Raw genomic sequence first — 20,751 nt, 5'->3', positions numbered from 1 at the left:
ATAAAATAGAGCCATTTTGTTTATTTTTTATAATAAAAAGGTCCCAATACTTTTTTTCTTAAATAAGGAAAAATATAAATAATGTAATGTTTTTTATAGTATTTTTAAATATAATAATACACCCATTATTGAAAGACCTTTTTGTGGTTGTTGATTTTGATGTTGTTGTTATTTTTGTTTGTGATTTTTTTGTAATTAAAGAATCAGGAATCAATAATATTAGTTTTTTTAAAAATATAAAATTTAAAAACAATTTGATAATACAATAGTTTTTAAATATAATACGATGTTGTAAATTGAGTTATTAATTTTTTTTTTTTTAAAAAAATAAATTAAAAATAAATTAGTTGTTGAGGTCAAAAATAATAATAATATTAATAAAAAAAAAAAATATCTTACTTCACAGGTTTCTGGAGTTTATATGTGAAAAATAGAATCAATATTTGTTATGTATGTGAATAGGTGTATGTGTGTGGGTGTGTGGGTGAAAAAAGTGATAGTGGTGTGGGTTTTATCATCATTTTAATTTTTTTTTAATTAAAAATTTTTTTTAATTTTTTTTTATTTACATTTTTTTTTTTTTTTTATGCCATAACAATAATTCATAAATCATTAATAATATAGAAAATATTTAATAATTTAGATTATAATTAGGATTGACCCATTATATATAACGATTTTTCAAAATATATACTTTTTTTTTTATTCCATTATATAATTTAAATTTAGTTTTAAATGTTTTAGAAATTTAATTTTTAAAAGTAATTTATATTTTTTTTTTTTTTTTTGTTTATTTTATTAAATATATATATGTATAATATAAAATATATTGGTTCTTCAAATATTTTATTTATAATAATAATAAAAAAAATCAATCATTTATAATAAATATCATTCAAAGTAACACATTATCCAAATAATTTAATAATTATAATAAATAATTCATTTATATAATTTTGTGTAGATAATTATAAGAGTATAGTATATTCAAACAATTGAAATATCATTTAAATACTAATAATAGGATTAATGATAAAATATATATAATAGTTTTTAAAAAAAAAACGCTTATAAACCTCTTTTTTGTGTCATAAACATACAAATAAATAAAAAAAATATTATATACACACAAAAGATAGTCACCCCCACATATTCTAATTTCACTCGTTCTACCCCAACACTAATTCTCAAAAATTACCTCAGTTTAATATTTAGCTTAAAACATACATATTTTATTTAAATATATTTAATATTAAAATAATAAATTTTAATCAACTTTTGTTTTTTCACACTCATAGTTTTAATATAGTTTATTTTAATTAATTTTTATTTTTTTTTATTTTTTTTTTTTTATCATTTTATTTTAAAAAATTTGACATAACACCATATCATCTACCCCATCACCTAAATTAAAAAAAAAATTAAAAAAAAAATTAAAAATAAAAATATAAAAAAAAAAAAAAAAGATTTAACTTCTATAAACAACAACAATAATAATTATAAAAACACAACAAAAACAAAAAAAAATAACAAATAAAAGCAAAATAAATCCAATTTTGTGTTTTTTTTTTTTTATAATTAAATATTTTTAATTTTTTTCTTTTTTGATATATATTTAATTATATTTAAAACAACCAAAATTAAAATATAATATTTGAATATTAAAAAAAGAAAGTAGATTAAAAAAAAAAAAAAAAAAAAACAAAACAAAACAAAACAATAAATGTTATTTTTTTATCTTTTTATTTTTTTATTTTATTTTTTTAATAAATCAATTCACATATTATAATCACTCACACAATATCCAGTCAAGTCTTTATTTATAATTTATTTCTTTGTTTAATTAATTTTTTTTTTTAAAAAAATCAAAATTTTTAAAAAATTTGATCGATCAAATTAATTTTGATTTTTATTAATATATTTAGGTTTACACAGAAAATTGTCAAAAAATAATAATTCCCAAATTTATAATAAATTCATGTATTAAAAAGAATAAATAAAATAAAATAAAATAAAATAACCAAATCAAATAAATAAAAAAAATAAACCAATTGAAATAATAATAATTTGTATAAATAGTATATATCAATAAAACTGTAAAATTAATTAAATCTTAACCTTTGTATAATAGTCTTTGTAATAATAATATATAGTAATAGCATTGTAATAGTATATAGTAATATATTAAATTCATTATAAATCAAATGGATTATAATAGTTATAAATTAAAAAATATTAATAGTTTGTCAGTATCACAACCATCATCAGCATTTCAATTAAATACATTAGGAAATAGTACTGGAATACCCAATAATAATAATAACAACAACAACAGTAACAATAATAATAACAATAATAACAATAACAATGGTAATAGTCAATTTTTATCAAGACAACATACATTAAATTATTTTTTAAATAAAAAAAAGAAATCATTTTTTGAAAGGCATCAAAAAGTTTTTAACAAATTTTTACCACCAAGATTGAAGCCCGCAATTTACAGAAGATGTTGTGTATTGTTAATTGAATGTTTTTTATATTTTTTGGGATATATGCTTTTGGTAATATTTTTTAGGGACTTTTTTCCAATATTCATCTGTGGAATGGTAGCGATGATAGCAATATATATTATGGGAACTTTAACAATCAAGTATAAACTAGTCAGTTTAATTTATGTTACAGTCCAATCGATTTTAAATTTTGCGCTATTAATTTATTTTGTAAATTTTTTTTCAAATACAAAATCATCAAATCCATCAGTATTAGAGCCCTCAGAATCTTTGAATTATACAAAACATAATTTTTTATTTTTAATAAATATAATTTTATGTTTAATCAGCATCACAATATTTTTTCCAAAATATTTATTTTCAATTTCGTTATTGATAATTTTAAATATTATTAATATAATAATACACATTGTAGTCCTATCCATTTTTAATTTACCAAGTTTTTTTGTAAGTAGTTTTAAAATTATTAAAATCTATTTTTATATTCCATAATATTAATTTTTTTTTTTAGATTTTCCAAAATTTATTAGTAACAATAACAATTTCAATTTTATTATTTATTTATCAACTAGTTATTTATAAAAACGAGAAAGATATAGAAGCTAAAGAAAAAAGATTCAGAAATATATTCGATACTAGTTCCGAAGCTTTGGTTATTCATAGAAATGGAATAATAATGGATGTAAATAGTACTTTTGAAAAAATGTTTGAAGTAGAGGCTGATGACTTATTAAACCCAGTACCTTGTGCAATTTGGGAATTATTACCTGAAATGGAGTCTTATTTCCAAAGTAGTAATAGAATAAAGGATACACTTAGAAATAGTAATAATACTAATAGTAACAACAATAACAACAATAATAGTAGCATTTTAAATAATAGCAATGTTTTAAATATAAATAATTTAAATTTTTTAAATAATTTAAATAACCCAACAAATAATATAACAAATGGTGGTAATAATAGCACATTAAATAGCAATAATAATAGTATAAACAATAGTAGATCAAATAGTTTTATAATGAATGGTAACAATATGATTGGTGGTGGCATAAACATTGAAACAAATAGTGGTATAGGTAATAGAATGATAACTAGAACAAGTAGATCAAATACAGGTTTATCAGATAATAGTAGTATATTTGATGATAGTGATAGTGTCGATTTCTTTTCACTAAAGAATATAAATAAGCAACCAATTGTTTTTGATACAATAGGAATTAAACCATGTGGCGCAGAGTTTACAGTTCAAGTCAAAATAGAAAATAAATATGATAAAGTTTCTTCAAGTGATTTCGATGTAGTTTCAATTATCGATACGACTGCTAGAAAGAAGTTAATAATTGCAGATCAACAACTAAGAAGAGCAGAGGAAATAAATGATGCTAAGATTAGATTTCTTACAACTGTTTCACACGAAGTTAGAACTCCAATAAGTGGTATATTATCATCTGTTGGTATTCTCGATGAAAGTTTGGTAGATTCAAATCAAAGAGAGTATTTAGGTTTCATCAAAGATTCAGCCGATTATCTCTTGGATTTAATTACTGATATTTTAGATTTTTCTAAAATAGAAGCTGGAAAAATGGAATTGGAGCGTGTAGAATTTAATCTATTAAAAATGTTAGAAGACAGTATAAATATAGTCTATAGAAATGCACATGACCGTGGAATTAATGTTATACACTTTGTAGAGCCAGATGTTCCTATATTTTTAATTGGAGACTCACATAGAATCAAGCAGGTATTATTAAACTATTTGTCGAATGCCATTAAATTCACATCTAAAGGCCAAGTAATGGTTAAAGTTTCATTGGTAGAAAAAACAAACGAAGGAATAAAAGTAATGTTTTCTGTTGAAGATAGTGGTGTCGGTATCAAGGACGAGTTTCAAGAGCAATTGTTCCAACCATTTCATCAAGTTGGATCACTTAGACAATATTTGGGTACTGGTTTAGGTTTATCAATTTCCAAAAGATTAACTGCAATGATGGGTGGTGAGGTTGGCTTTAGAAGTACATTTGGGGTTGGCTCCACTTTTTACTTTACATCATTATTTCAAATAAATCCAAATTCATTACTTCCATTAGGCACTATGGGTTCAATTTTATCAACTACTTTATTAAATAAAATGGACAGTATCAATTTATTTCAAAAAATTAATGGTTTCATATATGATGATAATATAAATGTATCAAAATCAATTTCAAATTTCCTAAATTTATTATCAATTCAATTAAAGGTTATTAATCCATCAAATGACAACAATCTGAAATTTGAATTAACAAATTTTTTAAATAATTTAATTGATACTCAAAATAACAAATTAAACAATCAAGAAATACTTTCCGATGAAGATGATGAGGAACACTTTGATCAAAAGCAAAGAGATGGCCAAAAGGAAGAGGAGGAGGAGGAATATACCATCATTATTACAAATTCATTATCAAATGAAAATTTAAATCACTTTAAAGAAAAATATAAATTGATCCCAAATACTCAAAATATTTATTGGTTTTGTTTAAATGATAATAGTTTACAAGTAATAGATCCATTTTATGATGGAATTGTAAAGAAACCATGCAATTTTCCAAATATTGTTGAAACCATATTTAAAGTTTTTAATCAAGTACTTCAAATTGACCATTACTATGTTTTAACAAATAGATCCAAAGAAGATTATAGACTATACTGTAAACAAAGAAAAGAAAATGATTTTAAAAATAACAATAATAATGTAAATATAAATAATAGTAATAATACATTAAATATTAGTGGTGGCTCCCAAAATTTAAATAGTTCAGGTGGAAATACTCGTCACAGAAACAAATTCAATAACTCAAAGATGAGTCCATTAAATAGAACAAAACAGGTTTTTGTACGCAAAAATACAAATGGAATATATAGTGATCATGTACCAATTACAAGAGGTTTAATTCAAGATGTTTCTCCAAGACTATCATCATCACCAGTAAGTTTGGCAATACCACAAATCAATATTAATAACAAGGGTAATAGAAACATTTCCCCCAGACTAAATGGCTCATCATCCAATACTCCTATTAGCACAAGTGCAGTTGTAACTCCAACATTCCAATCAACATCATCAAATGGAGTTTTAGTTTCAAATATAAATATAAATATAAACGGTAGCGGGTTTTTTAGTGGGGCAGAATGTATTAGTTCAAGTATTTCACCCTCAATTCAAAATTCTAATGGTTGTTTTTCACCAACAAGTGGTACAGCATCACCCACAATCATTAGCACATCACCCGAATTAAAATCTATATCAAATGATCCAAATGATTTAAACAACAGTGTAAATAACAATAATAGTGTAAATAACAATATAAACAATAGCAATAATAATATAATTGTTAAAAGACAAATATCAACTGAATCAATTAAAAAAGAAAATGGTACACCAAACACTGCATCAACGAAAACACAAGCAATTATACCTCCTTTAGATATTCAATCAAACTCTATTTTATCAGCATTAAGATTTGCAGATAGTTCTGATGGAAGTAATAACAATAGCCCAAATATAGTTCCAATTGATAGAAATCAATATAAAATTTTATTAGTTGATGATAATATTGTAAATATTAAAATATTTTCAAAGTACATTAAGGATGGGGGTTATCAACATGATATAGCCATGGACGGTAACCAAGCAATAGAAGCAACTAAAAAGAATTACTATCCAATCATTTTTATGGATTGTCATATGGACCCTATGGACGGATATCAAGCTACTGAAATTATCAGAAAATTCGAAAAATCATTAGTAAATTGCCACGGTAAAATTCATTATAAAAAATCAACCATTATAGCACTCACAGCATTGGACTTGGGTGGAATGTCAAGTGGTAAAGATAAATGTTTAGATATTGGTATGGATGATTTCTTACAAAAACCAATTAAACCAAAAACTATAATAGATACAATAGAAAAGCATATAAAGAAATTTAATATCAATGATATCGAATATGGTTTACTTAGCCTTAAAGAATGGAAGCTTGATGTAGATGTTTAGAACAGATAATAAATAAATAAAAAAAAATTTAAAAATAATATTAATAAAATTATAATTTTTAGTTTCCTTTTTTATTTACTTTATTTTAATTTTTTTTAACAATTTAAAAGTTTTTTTTTTATAACAATAAAAGTTTTTTTTTTTTAAAAAATTAATTGTTTTAATTCAAAAACAATTAATATTATAAATACAATATTTATTTATTTTAATTTTTTTAATTTTTTTTTATTTATCTATCAATGGTTTGAACTTTTTCTGAAAAAGAAATACGTTTGGATGATGAAATTGGTAGTTTTTTCTTTCTTAAAATACGTAATTCTTCTGATTCAGTGTCGGAAATTGTATCTTCAGATTCTAAACGTCTATGAACTTTTTTAAATCCATCAATATTCTTGATTTTGTGTAAATCATTACCATCAAAAGTATCATCTTGATTTATTTCTTCTTCCTCTTCTTCTTCGCTATAGCTGATATTACTGTTTTCATCATAATCTTCTTCCAATTGATCTTGATCTTGTTGATCTTGTTCAAATTCTTCACCATTAATATTTAAATTATTATTAAATTTAACTTCTAATTTACATGATTCATTATTATTACTATTATTACTAAAAACTGGACTATTAATACTATTTAAATTACTAGATTGATCACCGTCTTCGTCCTCTGAAATAATTGAAAGATCACTTAATTGATCTTCATCTTTAATTAATTGATGTTGTAAACAAGAACGTAAATCTTCCATCCAATCAATTTTTTCGTTATGACTTTCGGCTAATAATGTTAAACAGAAATCATTTGTTTCTATTTCAAATGAATATTTTGGTTCACTACTGTTGCTATTTGGAGTGTTACCACTTCTGTTGCTATTACTATTATTACTATTACTATTACATGATTTTCTTAAATATTGATCTTCATCTCCACTTGTAAATTCACCACCGCTACCAATATTACCATTAATACTGCTATTTTCATCTATACACTCTTCATCTTCTGATAAAATATCACTAACATCGACAACTTGATCTAAATAGAAAATTTCTTTAAATTTGAATTCTTTTCCAGTTTCTTCTGATGGTTTATATTTTACATATAATAAAATATCGCTAAATAAAAAGAAATAGCTATCTTTTTTGAAAGTATCTTCAATTTCTAAAAATCCTTCTCTAATATAGGTTCTTTCTTTATCCATTAAATTCTATATAAAAATATAAAAAATAATTAATATTTAAATAATTATATTTTAGTTTATATAAAATACTTACAAAAGGTATTTGTGAAATTGATTCTTGAATCGAAGATATTTTTCTTTTATTTTCAACAACCATTTTTGATTCATTGACATGATCAGCAACTCTTTTGATATTTTCTTTAGCATTGATAAGCATTTGATAATCTGGGTGGTTCATTGGAGTGTATTTAATAAGCTCTTTCAATAATAGGAGATAACGTGGAATTCTCTGAATTGGCATAATTAAATATGAATATAAATCCAAACCATTATTACTATCTTGGAAAATTTCAAATGTGTTTACAATTTCATCAAATATTGAGTTACCTTTTCTTAATCTTTTGATTCTTTGATATGAGTTGTCATAGTTGTTAATATAATTTGCATAGTTGTCTTTTAAAAATTCACACTAAATTAAAATAAAGACGAAAATATTAATATTTATTATTTAACAACCATATATATTGAAGTTTTATATTTACCTTTTCTAAAAATAAATCACCAATTGTAATATTTGAATTAAAAACTATATTTGTTAAATTTTCAATATCATTATTTAATTGTAACTTGGACTTGAACTCGTTTAATAGGCTTACATGTGAACGTAATAAAATTTCCCAATTACCAAATATTGAAAATATTTCATCCTTTGTTAAAATTGGATTTAAAGTATCTAAAGAATTATGAAGTGGTATGATTAAAGAGTTGTAAACTGTACCAAGTGATTTTACATAGGATTGCTCAGTTGAAATAATTTCTTCTATTACTTTTTGACGACGGGTATCCATTGGAATTGATTTAAACAAGTGATCACGATCAAAATGATCTCTGATTAATCTGACTACTTTACAAATTGAACTACAATCGCCATTGAATAGATCATGTGGTGATAACTCTGAAACACTGTGGACTGAATTGTCACGGAGGAAATTTAAAAGTAAGCAAATATTTTGCATGAAGTGCCATGGTAATACTGGTTCTTTTGTGAATATACCAACTTTTTGCTGGGTAATTTCTTCGAGCAAGGTTAATAATGTTACACCATTACACAAATCTGAACCTATATCTCTAACTTGTAAGTGATGGTAGGCTTTCAAATGGCCATTGATCCAATCCATTAAATCTTGTGCGTCTTCAATCTGTGACTGGGTGACTGTTGATGTAGTATTACCAAATCTAGAGTGAATAATGGAAGAGTATAACTTTAATGGTGAGTTTGTATGATTTAATCCTGAATCTTTTTTAATTGATGGTAATTTCAAATGGCTATGGAATTTTGATACATGATTTGCTAAAACGTGAATATTTGATATTACCAAATTAATGTTCTTTTCTTCAAATAAATCTGGTGTGTCAAATAAATCTGTTTTCTTTAAGCCAACTGCTAAACAACCATTTAAATAATGTCCAATATTTTCCATCTTTTTAAAACTTGAATTACCATTATTTATAAATAAAATTGTTTTGGGTATTATAATATTTATAATTCTAAAAATGGGGATAAAAAAAAAAAAAATGTAAATTAATAATTTATAAAAAATAAATAAATAGAAAATTAATGATCACTTACTTGCATAATAAAATACCATCTTTTAAAGATGAAGCAAATGGTAATTTAAATTTCTCATTTGTAACCTCTTCAATCCAATCTTGAGCAGATTTTTGTAACTCTGGTGAATATTTAAATGCCTCTTTGGTACGAATATCACTATTTAAAGAACTAACAGCTGGTATTTTAACAGATTTTCTCCATTTTGCCTTCTTTTGGCCATTTGTTGATTTACTTAATACATTTGATGAACTATTTGAAATTGTAGAGGGTGGTGAAATATTATTTCTATTTGGTGATAAGGAATTGTTTAAACTATTATTATTATTGCTATTGATACTATTATTGGCAGAGAATAGAGGTGATACGGGCGTAGTTGTAATTTTGATATTCTTTTTTTCACCAGCTAAATGTATACCAGTATAGGTTTCTATTTTAGCAGCGTGTTTACCTAAAACTACAATATTTCTAATTACTAATGTTATATCTTTATTTTCAAAGAGATCGATGGAGTTGAAAAGATTAACACTTTGCAAACCTAAATGGGTGCATGCTTTTAAATAGTTTTCGATATTTTCTAATTGCTTGAATGATATTGTGCTTTCGTTGATCTTTTTTACAACACCAGGTTTTAATTTATTGACTAATTTACATAATAATACACCAGATTTAAAGTGTTCAAAGAATGATACCTCTGGATCTAATTCACCGATTTCCAATACGTCACTAACCCATTTACGTGCAGTTTGTTCTAATGTTGGGTCGTACTTTTGCTTCTTTTTATTTTCAACATCATCTGTTAAATTTGTGCATGATGGTTTCATTTGTAATGATGTTATTACACCTTGATGCTGGGTTGTTAAAAAACTTGATGAACTGATACCACTAAATGATGAAGAAGGTGAAATTGTAAATGAATTATTTGAAGAGTTACGTAATGATGGTGGAGATGAGTTTGATGGTGATGTTAAAAAATTATCTTCATTTTTAAATGGGCTGTTTAATATATTATTGGTGGTATTAATACTACCATTACTATTATTTAATTGAATTGATTTAGGTAATGAATTGCTTGTTGGTTTGTCATCCTGTGTTTGTTTATTATTAGTAGTACTATTATTACCATTACTATTGCTCTTACTACTTTGCTGAGTTGCAATGGTATTTCTCTTTGATGAACTACCAAAAAAATTTGAAAACATTTATATATTAATCTATTTTTAAAATTTAAAAAATTTTAAAATTATTTTATAAAAAAATAATAATAATTTTTTATTAATTTATATATATATAGATGTGTGTGTGTATGTATATGTATATGTATATGTATATAAATATTATTTTAATAATTTTATTTTATAGTTATGTTTTTTATTACTATTTATATTATTAATAATATTCAAATTTATTATTGTTATCTAACTGTTAAAACCCTGTCCTTTTTTTTTTTATTTTTTAAATTTTATTTTTTAATTATTTTTTTTTTTTTTTCTTTTTTTATTTTTTTTTAATTTTTTTTTTATTAATCACACATTTTATGTGAAAATATTGTAAAAAAAAAAAAAAGCCAGTTTATAGGTTATCCAAAAAAAAAAAAATAAAAAAATAAAATATTGTTATTTTTGGATATTCCTTCAAATAAAAAAAAAATATGGTTGAGATCTATTTATTTATAGATAATTACAAAAACAAATATTTATTAAATAAAAAAGATATAAATAGTTAAATTTATAAATTTTAATTTTTATGAATTTCACTATTATTAAAAATTTGATCACTGCTATTTTCATTAATATTATTATCAGTGTTATTATCAGTGCTATTATTATTATTAATATTTTTATTATTATTATTTTTATATTTATTATTATATATAAAATTATTTGAAGAATTGATTCTATCTCTTTTATTTTGATGTGGGCATGATTCATTATTTAAATAGTTTGTTTCAGTTAAAATTTTATTGGTTCTAGGGTCTATTACTTTGATAAAAGCATTGCAACCTGGATTTATATAGATTGAATATATATCCCTTCCATAATACTTTGGATATACAATAGTGTCATTTAACATTCTATAGGTTGCTATATCACCATAAAAAATTTCTAAAGGTTTGGTTTTCATTTCATAATCAAATAAAAAACAACCTCTTACAAACATATCACCTCCTTGATTTGGGATAAACTCGTTGAAAAATGAAATTTCTGGTTGAAAACGAATAACTTCACCACCATTGAATGACTGATCATATAATCTGCTTTTGAATAGATGAGGATAGAAAAAATTGTGGCCATCGTCATAGATGGTTTGGTAAGAGTATCTATAGTTATTTAAGATGCTTTTGAAAGTAACGATTGAATCTTTGTCACAATCTATAATAATATTTGGACTTACCCCCCTCATTGGAAAACATTTTGCATTTGCAAAATTATGATAGTTATCGGCATTACTGAAGAAGAGTGATTGTCCAACAACTAATACAAATACAAAAATAACAATAAAGATATTTTTGCACAAAGGGAAAATAATATTAAAATAATTCATTATTTTTTTTACTATTTTTTTGTTTTTTTTTATAATAATTTTAAAATAAATGTTTTTATTGCTATTGTAATATTAAATTTTTATAAACAAACCAAAAAATAATATGAATAATTTCTAAATATGTTAAATATATTTTAAAATTTAAAAAATAATTGATATTGGCTGAAGAAAATATATTAGGAAATTGAGGTAAAGAGTATTAAATTCTTGTAATTAGAATTATATAATATTCTTTCTTTCAAATGAAATTGACTTTTTAATATATGCAATTAAATAATTTTCTGTATCCAATTTATATTATTTTCTTTTTTTGTGAAAATAATTAAAAAATAAATAAATAAATAAAATAAAAAAAATGAATGTTGTTTTTTTGGTCAAATTTTTAAAATATTGGATCTAAAATTATCTGCTTTTAATTTATACTTTTTCAATTCGAATAAATATTATTATTAAATATCACTCATTTAAAGAAGATGTGAAGGTTAGTATCATATAAAATTATTTTTATCTTTAAAGATTCAAGTTAATTTAAATTTAATTTTTAATTTAATTTTAATTTTTTTTATTTTGTTTTATTTCTTTTTTTTTTTTCTTTATGAAAATTAAAAATTCATTATTTAAATAAAATAATATTTAAATTAAACCTTCTTTAAACACAACATTAAAAATAAAGAAAAAATATGAATACTATCTCTAAATGAATAGATGATTATTTTTTTTAATATGACTGGGATTCCATTATATAAACTTTTTTATATTTTTTTTTATTTTCAATTCGAAACCCATTACCATTATTAATAATACTACAAACTTATATTTAACCCAAAATGTATAACACACACAAACACACACACACACACACACACACACTTAAAAAAGCAAAAAACATATAACCACACTTATTTTATAAATATTCGTGCAAAAATTTAAAAAAAAAAAAAAATAAATAAATATTTTCATATTATTTTTCATCTATCGTATTCTGTTATGTGATAAATTTAATTTATTAAAAATATCATTCACTCGCTGAAAATATTCCAATTTCCATTTATATATATATACCCTTAATTATTAATTTTAATTTTAAATAATTAAATTTAATATCATATTAGATTTATACTAATATTAAAAAAAAATAAAAAAAATATTGTAATACAAGTACATTTTTTAAATTGTATTATATTCTTTTCTTTTCTTTTCTTTTTCTTTTTCTTTTTCTTTTTCTATTTCTATTTTTTTCTTTAATAATTTTTTTTTTTTTTTTATAATTTATAATAAATATTTTATTTAATTTTTAAATTGTAATATTTAAATTCTTTTATTATTTTTTTATTCTTCCATTTCTCCATTTTCTTCATCGTCTTCGTCAATTTCGGCTGGTAAAATGTTAAGTTTGAGGTCATGTTCTTGATCACAACCATTGTATGAGTCTGATATTAAATAAAGTGTTAAATTATGTTTACCGACTGATGGAGTGGCGAAATCCAATTTAACTTTAGTTTTCTTTGTAAATGTAATTCTTTTAATGGCATGGAGTTGGTTAGTTTTAGAATCACCAACAAGTACCCACCAACCACCAATCTTTTCTTTTGGATAAAATGGAGCATTAACGATATTGATAGCATCGCTGACATTTTCTTCGTCGATATCTCTTTCTAAAATAACTTCTACAGACATTACTGAATCGGCATGAAGGTCATCTTCGTCGATGACATTGTAAGAGATATCAATATCTGGGTATTTCATAAATGCTTGAATTAAATCTTCGGTTTCACCTGCATCCATTTTGAGTAATTGAGTACGATCGTTATCTTCTAATGACATTAAATCGAAAATTGATTCGATACCATTGGTAGTACATGCCTCAATTCTTTCTTTAGTAAAGTGTGGTAATTGTTTTAATACGTTATCGCCATCCCACATAGCTTGAGTGATCATTTGTGAGAGCTCCATTGCAGCGATGGCTGGATGTAACCAACTATTACTACTAATAACATCTACAATAGCTTGGAGTAAACGTGTTGAGTTTTCTAAAACAAACTTTTGATCTTGATATAAATCTGCACTAATTGGTTTTCTTGAGAAATGAGCTTGAAGTAATACATTAACTTTGGTTGCGATTTGAGCAAAATCTGGTTTATCAATTTTTAATGGTAAGTGTGATGCCATTTTACTAATGATTTGTTCTTCACGATGACGGATTGGAATGACATTGAATTCTGGTGAATTTGAAAGAATATCGATAATACCTTTACGTTTAGTTGATGCTTTTAATGATGATCCAAAAAGTTCAATGGTTTGATATTTCAAATAATAATAACTTGCAATAATACCTAAATTTAATGGTGAAACCTTATCTTCCTCGTCATTAGTTGATATACAGTTGGATTGTTCTAAATCTGCTAATGTGTTTTCGACCAACTCTGATAAATGTTCAGAGAGATGGATATGGGTGACACCTGAAAGATTATAATAATTTGGATTTTGATTAAGACGACGGTACAAGAAAGTCCATGTGAGATAGTCGAGTGCATCTTGTTTCTTTGTAATGGTTTTGGTGACAATTTCAGAATTGAATGGATCGTGTAAACAATGGTCTAAATGTGATTCGACTGGGATTGGTTCGTTTAAGAACATTTTGTAATACTCTTTCTTTGGAGTGTGACAGAGTAATAAGCATTTAGCACTGTTGTATATATTTTGTTTTCCAGCACGACCAACCATTTGAAGTATATCATTGATAGAGTAATCAACGTATCTAATATCTTTACCTAAATAAGTTTGAGTACCCATAATTACAACCAATGATGCATAGACATCCAATAACCAGCAAACGGAATGGGTTGCAATTAATACACGGATTGAACCACTCTTGAATAAAATTTCGACCACTCTTTTCTCTGGCTCGGTAAGACCATCATGATAGAGTGCAATACCCCATTGAAGCGATTGTTTTAATATGGTTGATTCGATTCTCTCTAAATATGGTGCTAAATCTTCTTCGCTACAAACTAAATATGGTCTACGAAGGGCATCTTCTTCAGAATCAACATGGGCGATTAAATCCTTGGCTAATGATCTACAAAGCTTACGAGTTGGTACAAAAATGATAGATTGACCCTTTTTATTACGAGATACTTCATAAATGGTTGGTTTGGTCATAGCAAGCATTCTTGCATTAAAGTGTGGGAAATCAAAACCTTGAACAGAGAATTCTAAATTAATTGGACGTACATTTGGATGGAAATTGAAGCAGGTTTGTGGTGTTGCACCAATCCATAAAACTAAATCACGGGCATTTGCAATCGATGAACTTAATGCAACAATACGAAGTGGATTACCAGTTTGTGTGCTAATATAACGCATTCTAGATACAACGATTTCCATAGTTGGACCATGGTCACCTCCAATTAAATGGAGTTCATCTACAATTAATAATTGAATTGATTGGATTGCTTTTCTTTGTTTCCATCTACGTGAAAGAATATCCCATTTTTCACAACTTGTAACAATTATATTGGAACGATCTAAAATCTTATTATCTGTAACTGAATCACCTGTAAGATCTGAAATGACTAAACCAAATGTTTTGGTGAATTTATTTGTCCAATCTCTTAAACGAACAGAGGCTAAATCTTGCATTGGAGCTAAATATACAATTTTTGATTTTGGTTGTTGTTGAATTTGTCTAATGATTGCAATTTCAGCGCAAACAGTCTTACCACTGTTGGTTGGAGCAGAGATAAAAGCATTGTCATTGGTTTGATACATACAGTTGAAAACTTGGGTTTGAATTGAATTGAAAATTCTAAAGGTTGGTCTGAATATGGATTCAGCTTTTGGATCTTTTAATATTTCAATTGGTAATGGTTGTAAATCTAATAATGAACGGCATGGTGGGTATTTCTCTGGTAAAATTAAATGTCTGAAACTGATTGGAAGAGAATATTCAGCACCAATCCAATGGTCTGCAAGTACTCTAACATAATATTGTGGTGGTAATGGAGTGGTAAGTGGAACTGTAAAACTGACAACTTGATCTTCACCATTAACCATCTTTTCTTTTAAGCTAAAGAATTCATAGTATAAAATCTTTTCACCATCGACATCTTCAACGATAATCCACCAACCAATACTGTTGTTATGGTAATCTTTATTGAAATTGAAATCTGGTGTAATAGACAACTCGACACGTAAAAGACCATGGAGAATTGGTTGAACATGAGCAGTAAGATCGAGTTTTGGGAAACTATGAATTAAATTAAATAACTTGATACCCTCGGATGGGTTTTGGATTGCACTACCTAATTGTTGAGAGTTATATTCATAGAGATCTTCGATAGGAATTGATCTTCTTTCGAGTTGATTTAAAATCTTTGGTGATATCTTGTGGAACTGTCTGAGTGGTGATTGAGATGACCACATTTGGTTATCGATCATTTTAGCAAGATTTAAAATCTTTTTAGCCAATTGAGCCCAACCTTTCTTTAATACAATTTCGAATAAGGCTCTAGTGATACGGGATGCACTTTGAGCAATATAAAACATATCAACAATTAAAGCAAAACCTTCTAATTTCAAATTGGATATATAAGTTTGAAGCAATACATTAATCTTTGAAGATGGTTCGTCAATGTTCTCTTTGATTGGAATTGGTACACGCTCTAAAAGTTTCTCTAATTCGAATTTTTCACCCTCTCTAACTACTACATTCTTAAATTCAGAGGACAATGAAAATACTCTAAGTAATTCGATATCGCTCATTGATGGTTTTAAGTGCTCTTGATAGATGCTCATTGAGGCATTGGTGATATAGAAATGACTTGCAACTTTACCCAATTCAGTGGCTTGAAGATTACCAGACTTTCTATCATATTTAATTAATGAGTTCTTTTCTAAAATAGTGGCAGCTGAATGAATTAAATCAGTTCTTCTTTGTTCTAAATGTGGATCGGCTTCGATATCGTCATATGAGATTTCGTAAAGTGGTGGATTTCTTAACATACAAATAAATAAATAGGTATAACCTAACCAATGAACTGCATCATTAACATTTTGAATTGAACCTAAAACGATTTCAGCATTTAAATTATCAGAGAGACGACTAATGAATTGACTTTCAATGGAGAGTTGGGTATTTAATAAAGAGAGATAAAATTGTAATTCTTGTTGACTTGTAATAATAATACCTTCACCCTCTTTATCGAATGGAGGACGACCAGCACGACCTAACATTTGGGTCATATCTAATGGAGATAATTCGCACCAACCTTTTTCTGGATTATATACTCTGGTTCCTTTAATGATAACGGTATGAGCTGGTAAATTGACACCCCAAGCTAAAGTGGCAGTGGAAATTAAAACTTGGACTCTTTGATCACGGAATAAATCTTCGACGATATCACGATCACTTCTTGCAAGACCAGCATGATGTATACCAATACCATAAGGCAAAAGCTCTTTTAATGTGGCGTCTTTGACATCCTTTGAAGACTCTCTTAAAATTTCACGAGTTTCTGGATTCTTTAAAAGACGATCGGTTAATTTATCTTCGACAGCTCTATCACGAATATCTTTACCAGTTTTACCAGTTTCTCTTCTAGAGTGTACAAATATTAAAATTTGATGTTCGCCTGCTCTTTCTGATACTTTTCTATAGGTGATATCGTTGAGTAACTGTAATTGCTTAATGCCTTTATCACTAATACCAATGTATTGTTGCTCTAATGGAATTGGACGGTATGATTGATCAAAATAAAATACACCCTCTGGCTCGACACGTAAAAATGTAGCAACATCCTCATAGTTTGGAAGAGTAGCAGATAAACCAACCAAACGCACCATCTCTTGAGTATGTTCGATCATTCTAAGAGTTCTAGCAACTATACACTCTAAGACTGGACCTCTTTCATCATGAAGTAAATGAATTTCATCAATAATTACCAAACGTACTAATTGAGTGTAGGCACGATCACCAGACTTTCTGGTAATAATATCCCACTTCTCTGGTGTGGTTACAATGATTTGGGTTTCTGAGATTTGCTTGTTGGTTAATGATTGATCACCAGTTAACTCTTTGACTACGATTCCATAAGGTTGTAAACGTTCACTAAAATTAACTACCATTTCTTGAACTAAAGACTTCATTGGAGCAATATAGACAATTTTGAAACTATCACGATCTAAAGAACCATCTTTTTGAATGTGTAAACCGATTTCGTGGAGAATTGTTAACATGGCAACATTGGTTTTACCAGCAGATGTTGGAGCACTTAATAATAAATTATTGCTTGACTTGAATGCCCATTCATATAGTCTACTTTGAACACGATTAAGTTTTTCAATGCCTACAAATGCTTTTTGAGCCCAATCTGGTAACTCGCTAATTGGAACCAAATGTTCATTTTGTGAGAATGGTGGATGTAATCTAGCTGGAATATGAATCTCTTCAAAACCTTTATGAGTTTCACGTTTTGATCCTTTTGGGAACTTAAAATTCTTGTTGGTCATTAAATGGTTACCTTGTGAAAAAGATAATTCATTTAAATTTAATAACTTTTTCTTTTTAATCTCTTCTTGTTGTTTTTGTTGTTGTCTTTCTACAATCTTTTGTTGAGCGGTCTTTTCACCTGTTTTCTTTTTATCTTCTATTCCTTTTAATTTATTTAAAATATTTAATGTAATTTCATTATTTGACATATCATCTTCAATTTTTTTTCTTTCTTGATCATTTTCTGCTTTAGCTAATAATGTACAATATAAAACTATATAATGATAAAAAAAATCTGTTAATATATATATCATTTTATATTGGTATTAGTAATAAGTTTTATACTTACTAGTTTGCTTATTGTTTAATAATAATTTTAAAAAATCAATTCTTTGATAACCAAATAATGAGATTAAGTCATTTTCGCATTTTCTTGAATCTAATTTTAAAATTTCTAAAACTTTTTCAGCTAATTGTTTTGAGACATCGTGGTCATTTTCAAATTTTGAAATTTGTCTTTGAATCCAAAATGCATCGATTTCGTTTGGATCAAGTAATAAATTATTGGTTGATGTTGATGATTTGGAATCTGAATTTCTTTTTGATTTTATAACTTCTTCATTATCTTTATCATTGTCTTCTTCATTTTCACTTTCGCTCTCTTCATCTCTATTAATTGGAATTTCATTAATATGATCTTCCTCATCGTTGCCATCGTCATCCTCTTCATCTCTAATTTCGTAGTCACTTAAATTCTCCTCTTCTTCATCCTCATCAATTACAACTGGTACAATACCTTGCTCGTCATCTAGTGAATCGATGTGTCTTGCTGCTTGATCCTGTGACTCTTTAAAATCTGTAATCTTTTTACCCATTCCTGTTAAATCTGCAAATCTGTCATCTGACATTCCTTTTAATAATTTAGTAATTTCTACTTTTTTTTCTGGTGCTCTGATGGTATCGTTCTTTAAAATTGATAATATTTCATCCAAAGCTGCTTTAACAATATCAGTTGGCTGATCGCCAAGATATGATTGAATAAAAGTTAACATATTTTCGTAAACAAGACGGGTTTCTTTAGTTTTTGGTTTATATATTCCTTGGAATGAGTCGGTTGCTGATAAAATATCCATTGGTGCCGAACCACTTGATTTATGACCACTACCAGTGTCGCCATTGATTCCTTGTTGATTTTTCATTTTTTTAGGTATAATCGATTCAGTTTGTTCACCTCCATTCTTTTCGGTTTCTTTTCTTTTTAAATTTTGCATTTTTTCCAATAATTCGACCGGTTTACCATATGTGACTCTATCACCCATATTACCCCTAACTCTGCCCCATAATGTTTCTGGTTCACCTTTAGGTTCTCTTAATTCACTTTTATTTCTTTCTGAATAAAATACTAAATTTGAATTCTTTAAAAAAAAAAAAAAAATATTAATAAACATTACAACCAATCATTATTTCATATAATTAAATTTACTTACTTCTTTATACCCATATTGTTTAGATCTGGCCAACTCTTCTGACATTATGTCATGTATATGTATTTATGTATATGTGTGTATATATATATGTATATGAATATTTAAATTTATGTGAATATTTTATATTTTATGAATAGTAATAAAAAAAAGAATTTTAAAACGAATTGAAATGAAAAAAAGAGACAATTGTTATTTTAAGTTGTTATTGTAATTCTAACAAAACAAATGTATATTAATTATAAAATGAAAATTTTAAATTATAAGAATTGATCTTTTTTTATTTCTTTTCTTTCTTTAATTTATCTATTTGACAAAAATTCAAAAAAAGAATTTTTTTTTTTTTTTTTTTAAAAATAATTTATTTTTTGAAAAATTTTTATTTTTTTTTTTTTTTTTAATTTTTTTTTTTTATTTTTTCGAAATTTGGAAATTTTGGAGCGAACTTCATTACTTTACCCCTTTAGATAGAAATGTATTAAATAATAAAGGAGCAATCGATTTATAATAATTAAAATAATAATAACACTTCATTTACAAAAATATATATTTTTATTTCCAAAAAAGAATTTTTTTTTAATTTTTTTAAAAAATTTTTTTTTTTTTATAAAAATTTAAAATTTTTAATTTTATTTTTTTTTTTTTGATATGAAAAAATTTCATTGCACAAAGAAATATTTTTCTATTTTAGTAAAATATAAATATTATTTCATTCTTTAAAATGAATGTGGAGTCAATTCAAGTTGAAACTGCTTCATTAAAGAGTGAAACTAACAATGACAATGATAAAGAAATATTAAATAGTAAAAGTAACATCACCTCCATCTCGGCATCTAATAGTGCACCATCATCAACACCAACAACACCATTAGATAATAACACATCACTATCACTATCCACA

At 25.4% G+C, this 20,751-nt stretch overlaps 4 protein-coding genes across 4 annotated transcripts in view; 1 reads left to right on the top strand and 3 right to left on the bottom strand.

Annotated features, from left to right (window-relative positions):
* Positions 1-6,549, top strand: part of DHKE (uncharacterized protein) — a gene marked incomplete at both ends in the record, with an annotated part of 7,676 nt that extends 1,127 nt beyond the window's left edge. Inside the window, 3 exons of the mRNA XM_003284428.1 lie at positions 1,926-1,980; positions 2,243-2,513; positions 3,022-6,549. Coding sequence (XP_003284476.1) covers positions 1,926-1,980; positions 2,243-2,513; positions 3,022-6,549 — 3,854 coding nt within the window. The remainder of the gene's footprint in view (positions 1-1,925; positions 1,981-2,242; positions 2,514-3,021) is intronic.
* A 229-nt stretch (positions 6,550-6,778) lies between these two features.
* On the bottom strand, positions 6,779-10,534 carry DICPUDRAFT_27726 (uncharacterized protein; the record flags this gene model as incomplete). The annotated part of the gene is made up of 5 exons (XM_003284405.1): positions 6,779-7,750; positions 7,818-8,192; positions 8,266-9,271; positions 9,354-10,311; positions 10,360-10,534. The coding sequence occupies 5 exons, from the start codon at positions 10,532-10,534 to the stop codon at positions 6,779-6,781; spliced, it is 3,486 nt and encodes a 1,161-aa protein (XP_003284453.1).
* Positions 10,535-11,264: 730 nt separating this feature from the next.
* On the bottom strand, positions 11,265-11,771 carry DICPUDRAFT_21561 (uncharacterized protein; the record flags this gene model as incomplete). Its single annotated transcript, XM_003284404.1, has 1 exon — positions 11,265-11,771. A coding segment is annotated over one exon (507 nt), but the record flags the coding sequence as incomplete, so codon positions are not given.
* A 1,369-nt stretch (positions 11,772-13,140) lies between these two features.
* DICPUDRAFT_45488 (DEAD/DEAH box helicase) lies at positions 13,141-20,144 on the bottom strand. The gene is made up of 3 exons (XM_003284403.1): positions 19,854-20,144; positions 18,716-19,781; positions 13,141-18,640 (listed from the first exon to the last, which is right to left on the bottom strand). The coding sequence occupies exons 1-3, from the start codon at positions 19,896-19,898 to the stop codon at positions 13,206-13,208; spliced, it is 6,546 nt and encodes a 2,181-aa protein (XP_003284451.1). The 5' UTR covers positions 19,899-20,144; the 3' UTR covers positions 13,141-13,205.
* Positions 20,145-20,751: the final 607 nt, after the last annotated feature.

The sequence above is a fragment of the Dictyostelium purpureum genome, assembly GCF_000190715.1.
Source record: "Dictyostelium purpureum unplaced genomic scaffold DICPUscaffold_25, whole genome shotgun sequence".
Classification (NCBI taxonomy): Eukaryota; Evosea; class Eumycetozoa; order Dictyosteliales; family Dictyosteliaceae; genus Dictyostelium; species Dictyostelium purpureum.
The sequence above is the reverse complement of the archived record's forward strand: the minus strand, read 5'-3'. Positions and strand labels throughout refer to the sequence as shown.

Coding starts and splice junctions, on each gene's coding strand:
- DICPUDRAFT_45488 (XM_003284403.1), bottom strand. CDS start 19,898: ATGTCAGAAGAGTTGGCCAGATCTAAACAATATGGGTATAAAGAA. Junction 19,782..19,853: donor AACAATATGGGTATAAAGAA/GTAAGTAAATTT, acceptor TTTTTTTTAAAG/AATTCAAATTTAGTATTTTA. Junction 18,641..18,715: donor ATTAAACAATAAGCAAACTA/GTAAGTATAAAA, acceptor ATCATTATATAG/TTTTATATTGTACATTATTA.